The 17,638-nt window shown below is 47.3% G+C and overlaps 1 protein-coding gene across 9 annotated transcripts; it reads right to left on the bottom strand.

Annotated features, from left to right (window-relative positions):
- Positions 1-214: 214 nt before the first annotated feature.
- On the bottom strand, positions 215-17,638 carry smg7 (SMG7 nonsense mediated mRNA decay factor). 9 transcript variants are annotated; one of them, XM_071491100.1, is made up of 23 exons: positions 17,526-17,635; positions 16,644-16,675; positions 12,724-12,841; positions 12,424-12,556; positions 11,211-11,382; positions 10,755-10,826; positions 10,457-10,607; positions 10,099-10,234; positions 9,840-10,002; positions 9,232-9,391; positions 9,071-9,141; positions 8,658-8,718; positions 8,456-8,575; positions 7,141-7,564; positions 6,895-7,036; positions 5,891-6,303; positions 5,005-5,379; positions 4,008-4,157; positions 2,654-2,740; positions 1,986-2,136; positions 1,726-1,896; positions 1,345-1,505; positions 215-771 (listed from the first exon to the last, which is right to left on the bottom strand). In XM_071491100.1, exons 1-23 carry the CDS (start codon positions 17,549-17,551, stop codon positions 658-660), a joined length of 3,603 nt encoding a protein of 1,200 aa, XP_071347201.1. In that variant the 5' UTR covers positions 17,552-17,635; the 3' UTR covers positions 215-657. The 9 variants fall into 9 exon arrangements, with proteins under 9 accessions (XP_071347201.1, XP_071347199.1, XP_071347200.1 ...); XM_071491094.1 differs by having other exon boundaries at positions 517-771; positions 5,005-5,376; positions 17,526-17,638; XM_071491095.1 differs by having other exon boundaries at positions 517-771; positions 17,481-17,597.

The following is a 17,638-nucleotide window of genomic DNA, read 5'->3' as shown; positions in this document are numbered from 1 at the left end:
CTCCTCCTCCTCCTCCACAGTAATGAAAATGAATGGAGAGATCAGAAAGTCCAGTCTGTTATTTTGTCCCCGGTGCTTCACCTGACCTCCCCCCTGAACCTGACCACCACACCATCCTCGCTCTCTCACAAGACCGCGCTTCAGTCTGCGGCGGCGGAGACGCTAAAAACCGGCGCTCCGACCGGACCGAGCAGACGTCCAGCAGGTCGCTTCATTTTTTATTTTTTTGTCTCAAAGAAAGAAGAAGTTCTTCCAGAGCAGATGAGAGAGGAGTTGTGGAGATGTGGCATCTGTCCAAAACCGGGGGGGGGGCTGTGGTGGTGGTGGTGGTGGGGGGTTGTGTTCCTCAATGTTCAGATTTCCGCAGGTTGAAGGAAACCCGGCGGTGGCATGGCGCGTGGCACCGTGGTTGAAGAGATCCCGCGCCCTCCGATCCAGGAGGGGAGTCACCGCTCCTCGACAGCCGAGGGGGGTGGGGGTGGTGTTTCAGCCTCGTCGGGGGGTCGTGTCACCTCCCCAGCCTCCACCGTTTCTCGCCGGTTTAATTTTCCATTTTAGTTGGAGCTCGTCTTCGTCAAACTTCTGTTTTTTTCCTCCCATTTCTCCTGGTGGTGGTCGTTTCGACGTCCGGACACAAAGCGCCGCCTCGGCTGGCGTTCAGTGAGGCGGGTTCATGGCGCCGTGACCTCGCTGCTGCTTCTGCTTCTGCTGCAGGAGGAGCTGCTCCAGCGCCGACGGGCCTGGCTGCATCATGGAGCTGGACCAGATGGACTGCAGAGAGGAGGTCAGCGTTAGAAACAGTCTGTACCTGTGACCTTCATGTAGAGCTGAGCTGAACCTTAACGTCATCAGAACATTATTCATCAACTGATTATCAAAAATGACCAATCTCACTCTGACTGGAGCCTCTGCAGGCTTCTCATTCATCTAACTTGGTAACTTTTTTCAATATTTTTAGACCAAAAAATTATCTATAAATCAATAAAAAATCTTAAGATCAATAGATCATGAAAATAATTTATAATATCACTAATTTTTGTCCCTTTTTCACAGTTTCTGAATTTTAGAAAGGTCTGGTTCTGATTGACACAAACCATCTCAACTTGTTTTACAATGAAAGCATAAACCCTGGACAGTGCATTAGGTCCTGAACTGAACTGGAGTCTGTCTGCAGGGCTGATAAACACACAGCAGTGAGTCTCAAGCTCCTGTGCTCCAGCTGGACTGAGATCAGTCCTGAACTCATTTCAGTCAAACTGTTGCTCAAGTTGAGTGTCCAGTCACTGAATGTGTGAAACTAAAGCTCGGCTGTGAAGAGAAGAGTCTGCAGGGATGTTCCAGGACCTTGAGGCTGTCCAGCAGAACAGTGGAGGACGACTCCTCCATCGGAGACTCCTGATTGGTCCAGGAGCTGCCGGTCGGTCCGGTCTGGTGCCAGCTGGTGTCTGAAGCTGCAGAGGAGGCCGCAGCCGGCAGGTAGTCCAGACCGAACCCGCTAACGGCCCCTGAACAACAGAACACAGCACGTGAACATGTGGAGGCTGAAGAGGACTGTGAGCTGGACAAACAGCAGCATGTTGATTCATCAGCTGATTCTGATTCAAATTTAAATTCTCTGTGTCAGAAAACAAAACTGGTTTCAACATTTCAGCTTCTTTTTAAACTGTTCATCTGAAGGTTTCAAGTATCTAAATCTGGACCCTCTGGACCCTGTCCCACCCTCACCGGTCTTGTCGGCCTTCCAGCGGTCCACTACCCTGCGGTCCCGGCTGTCCGGAGTGCCAATGGGCCCGAAGTTAGAGAAGGGCATGGCTCCGTGGTTGTGTGTTGGCGGGGAGGAGGGCAGGCTGCTGGGGTTGGAGGAGTGAGGGGATTGGCTGGCCGGGGTGGAGTGGTCTGCCAATCAGAGCACAGCTTACATCAGAGACAACATCACGAGACTAAGGCGATGGTATTTAATTTATGTCTTCACAGGTGAGACTTACCTGAGCTGGCGGGGAGGGAGGGGGACCAGGGAGTCCCTTCGAAGAGGGAGTAGAGGGACGGCTCCTGGTGCACCATGGGAGCGTCGGGCTTGGAGCTGGGCGGCAGGTTCTTGCCGTAGGCCTGACTGAAGATGCTGTTCTGGTTGTACTCCTGAAGACATGACAACAGAAACAGACATTAGCGCTCTGATCCATCAGGTGTTACACACATTACACCTGTGAGCTCAGGTCCTGGATCAGTTCATATTAAACAACATCAACAGCTGCTTGTTGATTATACTGCTGAGTGAATAATCCTGCAGCCTACAGCATCTGTCTCCATGTAAGAATCTGTTGTGCCTTCTGCTGGATGGACAGTTACTGTCACATCAACTCTTCACTGATCCACCAACAGTTTTCTCTCATGTCCTGCTGAGATTTACTGTGACAGATTAAAAACAATGATCCAAATCTGTGCAGCTAATACAGTATGTCTTTCAGTCCAGAGTCAGGATCAAACACAGGGTCCTACATTTCCCAAGATGCAACGTGATAGTGTCTCTTCATAACCAACATCACTATGACATCATTCGGCCACAGCAAACACAATGAGGACCAGTAAAAATCAGTGGAATGACAGTGATCCAGTGTAGTGGAAGAAAGTCTGTTTGCCTGACATTTGGTCTGACCTGCATGGGGAAGCCAGGCATGGGCAGGAGAGAAGACGATTGGCTGACGACCTCGGGGCCGCTGTCCATCCTGGTCTGATTTGGCAGCTGCAGAGATGAAGGACAGATGGGATGAGGACGGACAGACAGCTGTACTGAATCACTGAAGTCTGTGATCAGGACATGAATGAAACTCATCCACTTCATTTTGCACGCACTAAAACAATTTGTGCTCAAACCATTTTTAAGGAATGAAATATCAAAGCATTTTGTACTTTTATGTCAGCGCCTCATTAACAGCCAAACGACTCCACTCAGAATTCAAGCTGTCACAGTTTCTCTGGTGTGTGGAGCTCATGAATGAACAGGAGGTGAAGCCTCTTAAAAACCTAATGTTTCATTTCATCTTTGAGTCCAAATGAACGTTTGGGACAAATTTGAAGGTTTGAGGTTCTGTGAAAATGTTCACGAGGAGACAAAAACTAAACCAGCACAAACTTGTACTTCAGCTGAACACAGGAGGTTTATCAACATCCTGATCATATGGGTCAAATTCAAAGAGGTTCACATGAGTCCTGTCCATCAAACTCTCAGGTGAGGCTGACGGACTCCCTGACTCTGTGACCTTTCTCTGTTTATGTTCAATAAAAACAGTGGAAGTGATTTTCTGTGTGGAGACATTTCATTGTGCCTCCAGCACATTAACACACATAATGATGATTATAACGTCAGGTCGTCAGGGCTGGGGATCGAAACTAAATGAGAAACGGTTCCAAATGGGTTCCTCCACAGCTCTGTCAGGACCTGTGCATGTCCCACATCACACATGCACATTTCTAATGAATACTAACAAACGGTAAAGACTATTTACTTTGTGAATGTTCAGGAAAGGCTTAAAATAATTTGTTTTTCAAAGTGTTGTTTTCTGAACATCTGACTTCGTTAACCATTTAAGAGTCCACAGGGATGGATAAGAACCAGAGATACGGACGATCCCCAACCCTGAGCTGATAAATATGTGCTCATGGTCTCACACAGCACGGCTGCTGAAACCATCAGTGTAGAAAACAGAACACGTCACATGATGAGGTCCATAGACTGAATAAAGCCACAACCTGGAGGAAATCTGACTGCGTCTCATCACCTGCTCGTCCTCAGCTCAGACGAAATACCACAGAAGATACTTTTTCAGTTCTACTATCACTGACTTCTGCGAGATGGGACGAGCTGTTTTTATACCAATTCTACATTTGAGACGTTTGGTGATGTGCAGCAGGTCTGTGGCTTTAGACCAGGATGGGACTGGATGCAGGGTGTCAGGGGTTCAGGGTGGGGGGTGGGGTGGGAGTTGGATGTGTAAGGCAGGGCTACATACAAATATGTTTGGTCCAGGAGCAGTGCTAAGAGGGCCAGCCAAGGCCTGGAAGAAATCAGGAGGCTTAGTAAAGATGAGCTCCTCCTCCTCCTCAAAATCTGCTAGAGTTTTTAACAGGTCAGGAGGTAGAAGAGGCGAGCTCTTGTTGTCCTAATGAGAGATGAAGCAAGAAGGAGGAGGAGAGAGAGGGGGTAGAAAAAGAAGAGAAAAAGAAAGAAGGCGAGCCGGTAAGACAGAAGTGAAGAAGGAAAGTTGTGCTGAAAGCTACAAAGAAGCTGGAAACAGATCAGAGCATGTTCAACATCACACAGGGCAGCAGAGAGGAATTAAACATCTCATTTCACCTGGTTTCACAACAAATCAGCTTCTCTTTTAGTCAGATGCAGACTTTCAGTGCAGTCGTCTGTCTGGACAAACCACCTGTATTCACTATAGTTCAGTAACATATAATCCTCTGTCCCTCCACCTCCACACACTCCACGCCATCAGTCAGCCAGACACTCAGCGTCTCTTGTCCTCCATCAGAACACGTCTGACATGTAACGTGTGGAACACATCACGTCCTCAACATGGACCCAGACTCTACATGTGGGTTTAAGGCTGAAGTTACTATGGAAACAATCTTAGTATTTCATATTGATTTCTAACTTCAGACATTTTATTTATTTTTGAGATGAGCTTTATTCTTCGACCCTGACAGAAACTCTGCTGTAGGTCCAGACTAGATCCAGACCAGAACAGGAACTCTCGGAAAACCAGCAGCAGAGTGAAAACATGCACTTCATTAACAAGAGCAGTGGAGCTGTGTGTGATTTTGAAGACTCTCTATCTGGACCTGTCTAATTTTAACTGCTGCAAAAGACTGTCCAATCAGAAAAGAGACAACTCAGAAGACAAAACTAAGCAGGAAGAGATGCAAGAAAAAGCAGCAGAGACAGGAAAGCAGCAGGACAGGACCAGCTCCTCCTCCCTCACAGCCCCCCAGAGAGCTGCTCACCTCAAATGGAGGCCCCCGGGGCCCAGCTGAGGCGTCCTGCTCTGAACAGATACCACCCGGCGGGGGCCTCTTCATCCTCTCTGCCATCACAGCCAGACCGTCCCCCATCCTGTAGGACGGCTCCCAGTAGAAGTCCTGCATCTTGACGTCGGGGTACTTGATCTTCTTGTCCATGCTGAGCTGTGAGGGCGGCTGCAGCTGGTGCTCGTACAGTTTGAGAGGATCCTGAGCCGCCATGTAGAAGGTCGTCTGCTGCGGCGGCGGCGGCTGCTGCTGCGGCTGTTTCATCGACATCTGCATGGGGTTCATCTTCTGCAGGGCCGCTTGAGCCTGGTTCCACATCTGAGCCGGCTGGTCCTGGACCTGCATATACTGCTGGGAGCAGACACACGACCAGAGTAAAACATCAGTCACTGCGCCAGAGATTGGTCTTTTTTCTCCGTAACGTCCTGCTCACACTGACTGACACCTGATGTTTTCAGACTGGACTGCAGCTTACATGTGGAAACAACATTTATTCAAACGATTCAAAATATTTCCAGGTGATTTTTGTAAAGTTGTGCCTGAACCTGCCACTGTTCTCACAGAGGTTACACCTCCAACAAGTCTCCTCTGGCCTGTTTCAGTCGACCTTTACTGTACAATGACTGAGCACAGAGAAACCTGGAGGCAACAAAAAGGCTTCCTAGCTTTACCACAGAGACCAGAGAGACCTCAGAGACCAGAGAGACCTCAGAGACCTCACTGTTTAGCAAAAGCCAGGTTGTTGTTTTCAGACTTCCACTCTGAGGACCGTTACAATCAGCTGTTGTCAGGGTCAACTACTACAGTGTATACAAATCCAGATCAGAGGGGAAAGGACTTGATGAGGATCATGTGACCTGACCTGCTGCAGTCCCGGGTGGTGAGGGGGACTCTTTCCAATCCCGACCTGCTGGACTGGTTTGGTGGGGGACTGCTGCTGCTGGCTCATCGCCTGCACCTGCAGCTGGACCGACTGCTGCAAGGCCTGCTGGGAGGGCGGCTGGGCCTGGGGCTGCTGTCCCTGGGAGGGGCCCTGGTTCATGGGCACTGGGCCCTGCCCTGAGGACCCCGGCCCCGGTCCCGAGGGCCTCTGCTGACTGTAGGGAATGTGGGACTGCTTCCCGGCCTGGACCTGTGTGCCGGCCTGGGTGTGGACAGCCTGCTGGAGGAAAGGTCCAGGGACGGACACTCCGGTGGAGAAGGTGAAGCCCGGATTCACCTGGAGCCCTGGGAACGCCACTGGAGGAGGGATCACATAGGCTGAGGTTGGGAAACCTGCAAAGCAACCAATCAGGAGCAGGATTTAAACGGACTGTGTTTTTAGTAACAAAGTCACATCTCAGTCACTCAGAGGGACCAACAAAACAGACAGTTAGTGAGGCGGGGCTGAAACACCTCCTGTGTACACAACAACAAAGGTCATTTTAAAGGTGAGGACACGTGGAGGGTGGAACAGCTGTTTAGGGGTTAGATTTGTGTGTGTCAGGGATGTTAGACTGCTCTAAAAGCAAACAGTCAATCTGAGTCTGAGGTTTATTGATTTCATATTGGTTTGTGCAGGGTGGCTAATGTTAGCAGCACTAACACAAGCAGCCCTCTTCCCCTGCAGGTTAATGTCTGTGGTTACACATTAATCCAGTCCCGTGGTTATAGTCCAGTTTATTCTGACACAGCTTCATAGAGTCGACATCACAAAACTGTTTCATGAGGTTTACAACATCCAGACATTAAGGGTGGGGGTGGGGAGGGGGGTGTTGTCTGCCAGCGCTGCAGCTCCAGCTGGTGGTGAGAGGCTGTGTAACATCTTAGAGGCGACAGGTTAACGAGACACATTAAAATATAAACAATTAGTGTGTGTGTGTGTACCAGGTCTGCTGGGCAGGGGGGGGAAGGCTCCAGGATGGTGGATGGGGATGAACTGGGAGGAGCAGGTGGTTTGAGTTTGAGTGACAGGAGTCTTCTTCGCCTCAGACACCGGAGTCTTCCTCAGCTCCGTCTGAGCCTTCACCTGAGAAAGAGGAAATGAGTCAAACCTCATCATCATCACCATCATCATCATCGGCCGCTCCAGTGCGACTCCTCATTGAAACACTGAGGTGTCAGTGTCTCTACCTGTTTTCCAGCATCAGTCGCTTTCTCGTGACCGGTTTTCTTCAGCTCGCTCTTCCTCTTCCCGTCCCTCTTCAGCTCTGCTTTCCCAGCAGCCCCGTTACCTTTAGCGAACTCCCTGCGCTCTTTGCCGCCGTCCTTCTGATGATGGTTTCGTGTCGGCTCGCGGCTCTGCTCTCGGGGTTTAATGTTCTCCTTGAAGGTGACGACGGGTCGGTCGCTCCCGTCCGGCCACGAGCTCTGTGTCTTCCCCGCTGACAGCACCGACTTCAGGCCCGAGTTTCCGCCGTCGTTGGGCGTCTGTTCACCATTGGATGACTCCTGCAGCACCGGCGCCTCCTTCTCCTGCGGCTCCTCGATGGCCTGCTCTGGAATGTCAGTGATGAAGAGGAGGAGACCGTCCTCACTCACTCTGCACTGAATGAACCTGAGAGAGGAGACAGAGGTGATGTACTGATTACTGAGGCCGTGACCTCTGACCCCTCACCTCAGCAGCGACTCAGGTTTGTCTCCTCTAAACTCACACTTTCGTGTTGAAAAAGTCAGTAACACGGGGCGGCCCGGTAGTCGAGTGGTTAGGGCGCGTACCATGTGAGCACATGGTCCGACTCTTTCCTGCATGTCATTCCCTCTCTACCCCCTTTCCTGTCAGTCTCCACTAAGCTATCATAAAGGCATGAAAAGCCCAAAAAATAATTAAAAAATAAAAATAAAAAAAAGTCAGTAACACAACAAGTGTTCATGTAATGGATCAAATGACAATAAGAAAAAACTGACTCGAAAGCACCAGTGTCTGCAGGTGTGATGCAGGTGAACCTCTGTCCTTATTCAACAGGTGAAGACTAGTTCACAGAGGCTGCTCATGTTTTGTGCTTGGTTTACAAATGTCAAACTGTTTGTCAGCTCTGGAGGAGGAAACAAAAATGGCGCAGGTGAGATTTTCACAAACGCCCAGGTCGACTGTGGTGGAGACAAACATCAGACAGATCAGAGAGAGAGAGTTCAGGTCTGGCTGTTTCTCTCAGGTAGAACTGAACTGAGGTAATTGTAAATATAAAGAGCTCTCACCACTAAAAGGCCTCAGCTGAGGTCTCCTTTAATGTTGATGCTTAAACAGTGATCTTCACACTGCTTAAAGTTTCTGTCCATCAACTTTTGAGTCCAGGAGCTGGAAACATAATGAGCTGCTGCCTTTGTCACTGAGGGGCTGAGTACAAACAGACTGCAGCGGAAAATTCAATGAAAAGCACAGAGCACATTCACTGCACCGTGTCCTGTGATTTCACTGTATCCGAGTGTCAGAGGCAGATCAACTCACCCCGGCTGATTGTCGGCCACCCATTTGCCCAGACTGATGAGCCTCTGGTGTCGAGTGTGGACCGGCAGGCCGTCTCTGTCCACCAGGATGCCCTGATGACCTTTAGTGAAGTCCAGAGACCTGAAATACCAACAGACGTCAGTACAGACACAAACTGACTGAACCTTCATCCCACTAGTCAGAGACGGAGCAGACTCTGTACCTCAGAGCGGGCCGGAGAGCCAAGAAACCCTGCAGCTCAAACTCCTCTGGCAGGGGTGTGACTGAGGACAAAATAAACACAACTTCAGTTACAACATCCCTCACATCACATCAGTCAACATGAGCCAACCCCAACCCATGAGCCAACACGCCACAGCTGAAGTAAAAATGCTGTTGTCAAATTCACCCATTTTATAAAAGCAAAACAGACTCAGTGATGGAGGAACATGTGCAGACGTGTGACCAGCAGACAGATGTGACGTTCACACAGAGAAGCTTTTATTCTGAAGAGGTGTGAAGCTCATCCAAGCTACAGCGACTCTCTCACAACATCATGTCTGAAAACACGCAGCAGAATCGTTTCCTCCAATAATCGACTGACTGATCCTGATTGGTTTTAATCAGGTGTCCTACCTGAAGAACAGGAGACGTCGTCCTCTTTGGGGTGGAAACTGTTGAGGATCGAGACCAGCCAGGGCCAAATACTGACAGACAGGAAGAGGAGGAGTTAATCAAACAGGCCGACAGTCACTACACAGTCCAAGCCTCTGAAGACAGAACGCCATCAGACTTACTGCTGCCTCTTGCCGACGGCGGCCTCGTGGAAAACGCTGGGTCTCAGTTTAAGCCAGTCCAGAGAAACTTTGATGGCTGGCAGAGGACACTCCCCCATGATCTCCTCCCCCCTGTTCTTATTGAGCAGGACACGGCTGCACATGACGCCCAGGAAGGACACTGAGGACAGGAAGCAACATCAGACACCAACCAATCAGCAGGGCTTCATGTCAGCAGAGACCAGAGAATAAACAACACTTTTGTTGCTTCTCCTATTTTTCACAAATAGAAATAAAAGATCTAAGATTTTTCTCTTTAAATCTGAGTTTGTGATCATTTCTCATTTGTCAAGATCATCCTCCACCTGACAGGTGTGTCCTGGGCTGGTCACAATGAAAAGCTACATTCAGACTGTCAAATCTCCCTGAACAATACAGATGAGCATTAGAGGTATGAGTATTTGAAGTATGAGCATTAGAGCTATGAGTATTTGAAGTATGAGTATTAGAGGTATGAGTATTAGAAGTATGAGTGTTAGATGTATGAATATTTGCAGTATGAGCATTAGAAGCATGAGTATTTGCAGTATGAGTATTTGCAGTATATTCGGTGAGTCTGAGGTTCGTACTGAAGAGTCCGAGCAGCTGGAACCAGCTGATCTGCTGCTCGTTGCTGTAGCTCTGCTCGCTGCTGTCGGCCGTCAGGTCTCTGAGGTGGTGCAGCTCAAACAGGTTGATGACTGTGATGTGGACCAACTGCTGAGAACTGAAGGCTTTCTGCAGGATCAGCCTCTGTGTACGCACACAAAGCAGATCAAACAGTGGCTTCAGATCCTCTCAGGAGCATGAGAAATGACCTGACCTGCTGGACGCTGTCGTCCGTTTTACCTGGAACTGCTCCTCCAGTTTCTCCCTCAGACCGTCCAGTTTGTCCAGACTCTTACTCAGGTAGACATGACCGTGAAACTTGATGAAGGCCTTGATGAAATCTGACACACTCCACTTGGTCTTCACCTCGTCACGACTACAGAGGCACAGAGGGAGGACGGAGGACATGAGGACAGAGGACATGAAGAAACACCAGAGTCAAACACTGTTTAAAGAAAAGTTTTAAAATCTTTCTTCTTTGAAAAACTTATTTCTTCTCAAGTGTCAGGCTGAGCACCAAACTCAGCATCAAATCTTGTGTTTGAACCGAGCAGTAAAGGACACGTTCAGGTCAGTGTGTTTCGTGCTGTGCTGGTACCTCTCCAGAGCCTTGGACAGAGCCTTCTGCAGGTTGGTGGAGGCTGCTGGGAAGGGGAACTTGACTGCAATGCTGCGGCAGTAGTAGAAGATAGTGGTGAGGTGGTCTCCTTTAGAGGAGGCCAGGATGGCCAGCTGGTTGTATGGCTGACCTGCAACAGACACACAAGAGCATCAGACCACATCCACAGACAGAAACTACAAACATGGCCGCTGATGAAAATACGCTTTACTCTCTGCTGAGCCTGTCCAATGAGACTCTAAGGTAGCCTTTAGCCTAGCTGCTTAGTGAGACTCACCGTTTGATGGAACCAGCTGAGCTGCGTGTCGGTAGTAAGACTCCGCCTGGCTGGTCTGGTTACGGTAACGAGCTGAAACACACAAACATGGATGAAAAAAGGACCAGGAACCTGAAAACTTGATGGTTCTTCAATAGTTGTATATTTTCATTTTAAATGAATGATTGCTGCAGAGAAACACAGACTCATTCTGATAACACTGAGATGTAATAATAGAGCTGAGATGATTGGTTGATTGACAGGAAATGAATCTCATCTGATTTTCTTCTCTGCTGTTTCCAGCTCCTTAAAACGATTTGTTGTTTCCCTCTGTTCTAAATCATTATTTAGGTTTAGGACAAAACAAGATATTTGAAGATGCAACCTTGAGTTCTGGGAGACAAATAATCCACGAATGGAGAAAATAATTAGCTGATGAATGGATAATTAAAATAAAGGCTGTGAGGGTTTTCCCACCTATGTCTCCGAGGTGGACGAGGCAGTGCTGGCAGATGTAGGAGCAGGAGCTGGGCTGTGGGGTGACGATGGCGCTGGTGCTGCTCTGTTTATTGCTGATGATGCCGAGCTGAGAGGACTTGACGCGACACGGCAGGTCAACGTTGAAGACGGTGCACAGCTCCTGCAGTAACTGAGAGACAGACAGAGAGGTCGTTAATCTGATGGCGGGTTTCCTCTCCATCCTAACAGGGGCGGCAGGTCCAGGCAGACAGATTCTGATCCCCCTTCAGCCTTTCACACAACAGGAACTTCACTAGATTCACCACCTCATGATTGTATCCCTCCACCACTCGGACTAGTTTCAGGTCACATCCCTGTTTATCCAGAATCATAATAAATATTAAACTTTTGTGTGAAATTCTGTCAGAACTGCTGTGTGAAATCTTAAGTTATGGTTATAAAGTGTTTTGTGAGGTCACCATGACCTGGACCTTTGACCTGCCCTTCAGGTCTCTTTGACCTTGAGAAGTTCCCTCAAGGCGTTACTGAGATGTTGCGTTCACAAGAATGGGACAAACGGATGTCCTGAAAACATAATTCCTCCGGCCCCGACAGTGGCTGTATCCATCATCACTGGTTCCTCCTTTGTTCCCACTGTTCTCCGTTCACTCTGGAGACACATTCTTGGTACCAAACGTGGGTCCAGGTGAGGAGGTGACACTAAATCCAAGTTCCAGGTCCTTTCAGAGCTGAAGGGATGAACATTAAAGCAGCAGCACAGCAGAATTTCTCTCTGACGTTCAGAGTGTTTACCTACATCTCAGTAACATTCAGGTACTGTAGTTATTTTCATATTCATGTCCTATTTTCCTGCAACAGGGCAGTTTAGATTTTTATTTTGTCTAGATAGAAACTGCAGCCTGTTCTTGTCTGACTGGTTTCCTGACTGAGGAGAGAAAAGCGCAGCAGCTCGTCAGACAGGACGGACCAGAACAGATCCAGCAGGGACTCATCTGGACCTGCAGAGCAGGTCAGCTGCTGCTGATTGTTCTGTCACACTAAATGTGAAGGAGGACCCACTGTTGTCTGTTGCACACCTGTACTCATCATGATCTTTTTGATGGCATACATCCAAAACATTCTGCTTTATCAATCACATGAAGAACCTAGAACCAGATCCTAACAGGTTCTGTTAATGTCGCAGCCCCTCTGAGAACCACCTGACTCTTACCTGTGTGTAGAAGCCACTAGCTGCCTCCAGGAACAGCGACAGGTTGGCCTGGACCTCGCTGCGGTTGGGGTTGGCTCGGTTCTTAGCCTGGCTCTGCAGCGTGGTGATCTGGTTCTTAAAAGCATGATTCCACCTGCATGGACACAGGAAAAAAAACACCTGATCAGGACAACAGGAAACACCTGGTGACAGGGAGGCTCCTCCTCCTGTCTGTGAATAAACTGACACACAGGTTTCTCTCGAGGCGCCGAGGCCTCTGTGGTGTGTGCGTCATGTGCTGTAGGAGTCGGAGCAGCTTACAGGTCTTGCTCCACCTTCTTGTCCAGAGCGTACTCCAGGTCAGTCACCAGCATCTTCTGGTACAGGTCCTGCAGGGCCTGCCTAGACGTCCACACCTCTGCTGCCCCCAGCTTTGAATCTACGGGACAGATAGACAGACGTGAAGCAGCCGCAGCAGGACGGTGGTGGAGAGCAGCACAGTCAGCATCAGGGAGCCGACAGAGAAGCATTAGAACCTGTGGAGTCCTGAAGTTGGCATCAAACGTGTTTAAAGACATGATGTTGTTTTATTGTTTGTCTAGATAATTTGATTCAAATCACAATTTTACCAGTTTGAGGAAAAGTTCTTTCACAGCTGTTTGTGTTTCAAGAACATTTAGTTTGAGAAGTTAAACAACAATGGTGTTGGCACTGGTCCAGTAATAGTCCATTCATGTTTGTTACTGACAACTAGCTGCAGCCTTACACATAAGTGAACTGAATTATTTTTAAGTGAACAAATAAATGATCATTTAACCACAAAGTAAATTAGAAAAACAGATGATAACACAGCTGAAAAAGATGGAGGCTGAAACAGAGATAATTCAAATAAAATGTAATAGATGTAGCAACTCCTGGACAAACTTCCTGCAAATTATTTTAATTATCAGCTGACTAACAATTATGTTTTTTAATTAGCACATCTGAGGAGGAAGCTGCAGCTGAAGAGATGAAAACTATTGATTAAATATTGTCAACGTTAAATATTTGTGACACACACACATTTGTTCTTGTAACTGATTTGCGGTCTGATCTATAATCTGAGTCCATGTTTTTGAGACTGATCATTCTGTATGCATTTAAACAGAGAAGCATCAAGCTGCATCTGATGAAGCTAAACTACATGTTTCATGAGCGTTTGAGGGACAAAAGACTGAAATCAAAGCAGCAGCTGCTGTGGTTGTGTGAAAAATGTGTGAGTTTCAGTTTGGACTGGAGATCCATCGAATCAGTGTCAGATGTGTCAGACAGTCTCCACATCAGAATGAAAACCAGCCAAGTGCCTGCAGGCTGAAAGTGGTCGACTCCCCCAGACCCTGGCAGGCGTCCAGCCACCACCAGAAGCTGCTGCTCTGATGGTAAAAGTAGGTAAAGTGAGTGGTGAACCTGAAGCGTGACAGGCAGTATGGTCTGTGGGGAAAAAATCAATCCGCTTGTCCGGTTTAAAACCAGGGTTACAGCTACAGATGCTGACTTTTAATAACCAGCTCAAATTAGCTGAGGACACAAAACAGCTGAACCAATTATTCATTAAACACTTCAGAAGGAATTTTCCAGAATAGGATGAGAACTGCTCAACATCTAAAACTCTTCTCCAGTGGCATAAATATGACGCCTGACAAAACAACACTTTAAACTTTCTATTCAGTCTCTCAAATTATCAATTAACCTGCTGATTATTTTTTCAATTCATCGTTAATCAATCAAATGTCAGAAAACGTCCAACATGCTCCTCCTCCCCACTGTGCTCCTCCGATGAATGTGGTCTCTCATCACCATCCTGCACACAGACAGTCTCAGTCCAGACTGTTCTGCTCTGTGGTTCCCTGATGGAGGAACCAGCTCCTGAAGCCTCCTCTCCTCAGAGAGCACCTCCTCTCCTCACATGTCTGACCAGCTCTGACTCCCACTCTCAGGTCACTTCTTCACCTGATCTCCGTCACTGATGAAACAGATGTAGACCTGAGTCCTGCCACCGAGTCTCTGCTGACCTGAAGCTAAAACTGATCCACCTCACTGAGAGTCTGTGGAGAAGAGTCTGACACACGAGCCAATAGAAGTGTAACGTGTTGTCTTGTTTCATTTTACCGACCATCCGTCCAAAACCCAGAAATATTACATAAACAATAAAGAAAGAAAAGCAGGAAATCTTCAACAATTTAGATGCTGAAAACAGCTCTAACGTCGACTATAAAACCACAGATCTAAAGACAGAAAAACTTGTTTTGTAACAACTCTGACTTGAAACGTGTCACTGGTCAATGTTGACCAGAAGTTTGCCTGATATTCAACTAACATGAGTGAGGTCAGTGTTATCTTTTCATTTCTCTGGCTCTTTTCAAACATTTGGTCCATTCAACACCACTTTAAATCAAAACTCAAAAATACAGCAAAACATCTTGCAGTAACACACACACACATGTACACGTACAATAAGTTAATGTTTAAATATTTCAAATATATTCTGCACTGAGTAGCAGAGGAAGAAAGAAAGTGAGTCTAGTTTTTATCCTTTTCAACACTGGGCTGTCTGTCTGAGCCACAGTCTTTTTTATGTGCATTATAAACTGTTTTAATGGGTGTTTTTTGTATCATGTGATCTCTTAATTTTATCTCTAACACTATTTGCAACACATACAGGTCCAAATGTTGAAAACTGTGGGAGCATTTCCCCTGAAAACCAGCAGACAAAATGTTTAGAGCTGCAACTAATTTTCATTATGTATTAATCTTTGTTACTTAATCTCTTAAGTAAAGTAAGAAAAAGCTCATTCACAATCAACCCAAGGTGAAGTTTGTCTTTGCTTGAAAAATCACTTCAACAATTCATCCATTACCAAACTAGTTGCCAGATATTTTTCTGTCAATTAATCAACCAGTTGTTGTGGCTCAAAATGTTTCTTCCTCAGGTTCTGCTCTTACCTTTCTAAACAATATAACTTATCATCATTCCCAGTAAAACGTACAACAGAGACAAATTAAACTTGTAGTCTACATCACTGAACCAATGTCAGTAATTGAAGTCCTGGACCATGAAGCCAGTTTAGCTCAGTCTGGCTCTCCTGGGTCATCGTGGATAACCTATATCCCAGAGCTGGTCATCAACTGGCTCCGTTAACTCTGAGTTTACCTACAGTTCTCTGAGAGTTGTAATTACAAGCAACATCACCAGAAGTATGAATGAAGGTCTTTATGATACCTGGAGAAAATGTAGTTAAAGCTACAGCAAAAAGTGATTTTCAAAGACTATAATGAGATAACTAGAATAGAATAAGGAGGAGTAAAAACATTAAATACAAATTCCTTACTGAAGCAAGGCTCAGGCTTTAATTAAGAACAGGAATGGTTAGTAACACAGCTTTAATTGCCATTGTGTATTTAATGTGGGTTTTGACTAATGGAAAGTCTGGAACAGCAAAATGTTTATTGAACTGTAAAACTATCTACAGCTCTTTATTATTTGTCACTTTGTTGTAAACTCTTGTCCATGACGGGATCATGTAAGAAGGAAGACTGGTCCTCTGAAGTTAACCTCTTCTGGAGCCCTGCAGCATCTGTTACCGTAGTGACCTGCCCAGGTAACCACAGTGATCTAACCGGGTCAGAAGCAAACTAACTTTGTGATACCAGAACACCTGAATTTAGCCCAATCACAGCCAGGTAACCCACTAAGCTGACACGGTACAGGCCCCAGACCTGGTGTTATTCCTGAACTCACTCTTCAGTGTCATCAGACCCCACTGCCTTTAACTTTCACCAAGTTTCAATATCTGAACTGTTTGACACAAGACAAGGAGTCAAATCAGTGCTTTAACTAAAGAATTACAACTGCATCAATCAGTCAATTTAATAATGAGTCGACTGACAGAAAAAAGTTAGTTTGATAATTGTCTAATTGTTTGTCTTAAATCTTTTGAGCAAATATGTCACAAATATGACAAAAAAACATCTGAAGGTGTCACCCGGGGCTTTGAGAAATTAGAGAAGGTGTCTTTTACTATTTCCTGTCATTTATGGACATAAATAAACCAAGGTGCAATGTCTAGGTGTGTAGCAGCCATTCTATGAATCAGTCAGTACTCAACAGCAGCCCAGCATGTTTCCCGGTGGGTACAGGTGCCCTCCCCAGCAGCACAAACAGACCGTTCATACAGAGGGAGACAGGTGATGTTCAGACCTACCTGTCATGTCAGCCTTCAGGGCCTCTGCCTGTCTGCTCGGATGTAAACAGAGAAGAAAGGGGGGTTGGTTAGACAGGACCATCACAGACACACCGCGCACCTGACATCACACATACTAACAACATGTTACATGCAACACTTCCTCATTGTTGACAACCCACGGAGCTAGCACAGGTGGAGACTGGCGGAGATGCCACTGCATTTTACGGTTCACATCTAATGTGGGCCTGGGGGTCACAGCGGTGGTGCCGGGCTCCGGCTACGACCTGGACCCACAATGCGACCGAACAGAGACAAACAAGCCGTCAGACAGTCACCACCCGACACTGCTAATGAGCTCCTCTACTTTTAAACCAGACCCCCCGGAGCTAAACCCGCTGCTACACTCACATTCACCTGTGACTACACACGAAAGAGGCCGGTGTTAATTAACCAACCTCACGTCTAATATTTAAACGCATCAGGTCGCTAATGCTAACCTGACATACGCAGAAAGACGCTAGCAGGCTAAAGCTAACTAGCAGTAACACACCGACTATCTCTGTGGCGGGTAAACACCGATTTAACCTTTAATTCGCATCGACTGAAGACAACAAACATTACATGTGTCTGCAGCTCCAGCGACTTCCGTCAAACACGACAAACATCTGACTGAATGTGTGTGAGGAGACGCAGACAGCAGCATCGATTGTTTGTTGATATGTGAGGCTAGTTGCTAGCCGCTAGCTAGCGCCAACATTAAGCTGAGGGGGTGGTCCCCAAAACTGCTAGCTTTAGCATTAGCAACCGGACCAAACAATCCACCCGCGGGACTAAACCGCGCGCCTCTAAACACACCTGTACCGCCAGGTGGACGGACAGAGGGCACCGCCCCGGGCTCACCGTAGGTACTGGGCGCAGAGGTTCATCCTGCCGGATCGACAGACTCTCAGACAACGACTGGTCCAAAAGCTAACGCTCCTCCCGGCGCCATATTGTTCCTGTCTGAGCGACAC

This window comes from Trachinotus anak, unplaced genomic scaffold (assembly GCF_046630095.1).
Source record: "Trachinotus anak isolate AG129_WGS33_773 ecotype Australia unplaced genomic scaffold, CSIRO_AGI_Tana_v1 ptg000012l, whole genome shotgun sequence".
Lineage (NCBI taxonomy): Eukaryota > Metazoa > Chordata > Actinopteri > Carangiformes > Carangidae > Trachinotus > Trachinotus anak.
Note: the sequence above shows the minus strand (reverse complement) of the source record. Positions and strands in the feature narration are given on the sequence as shown.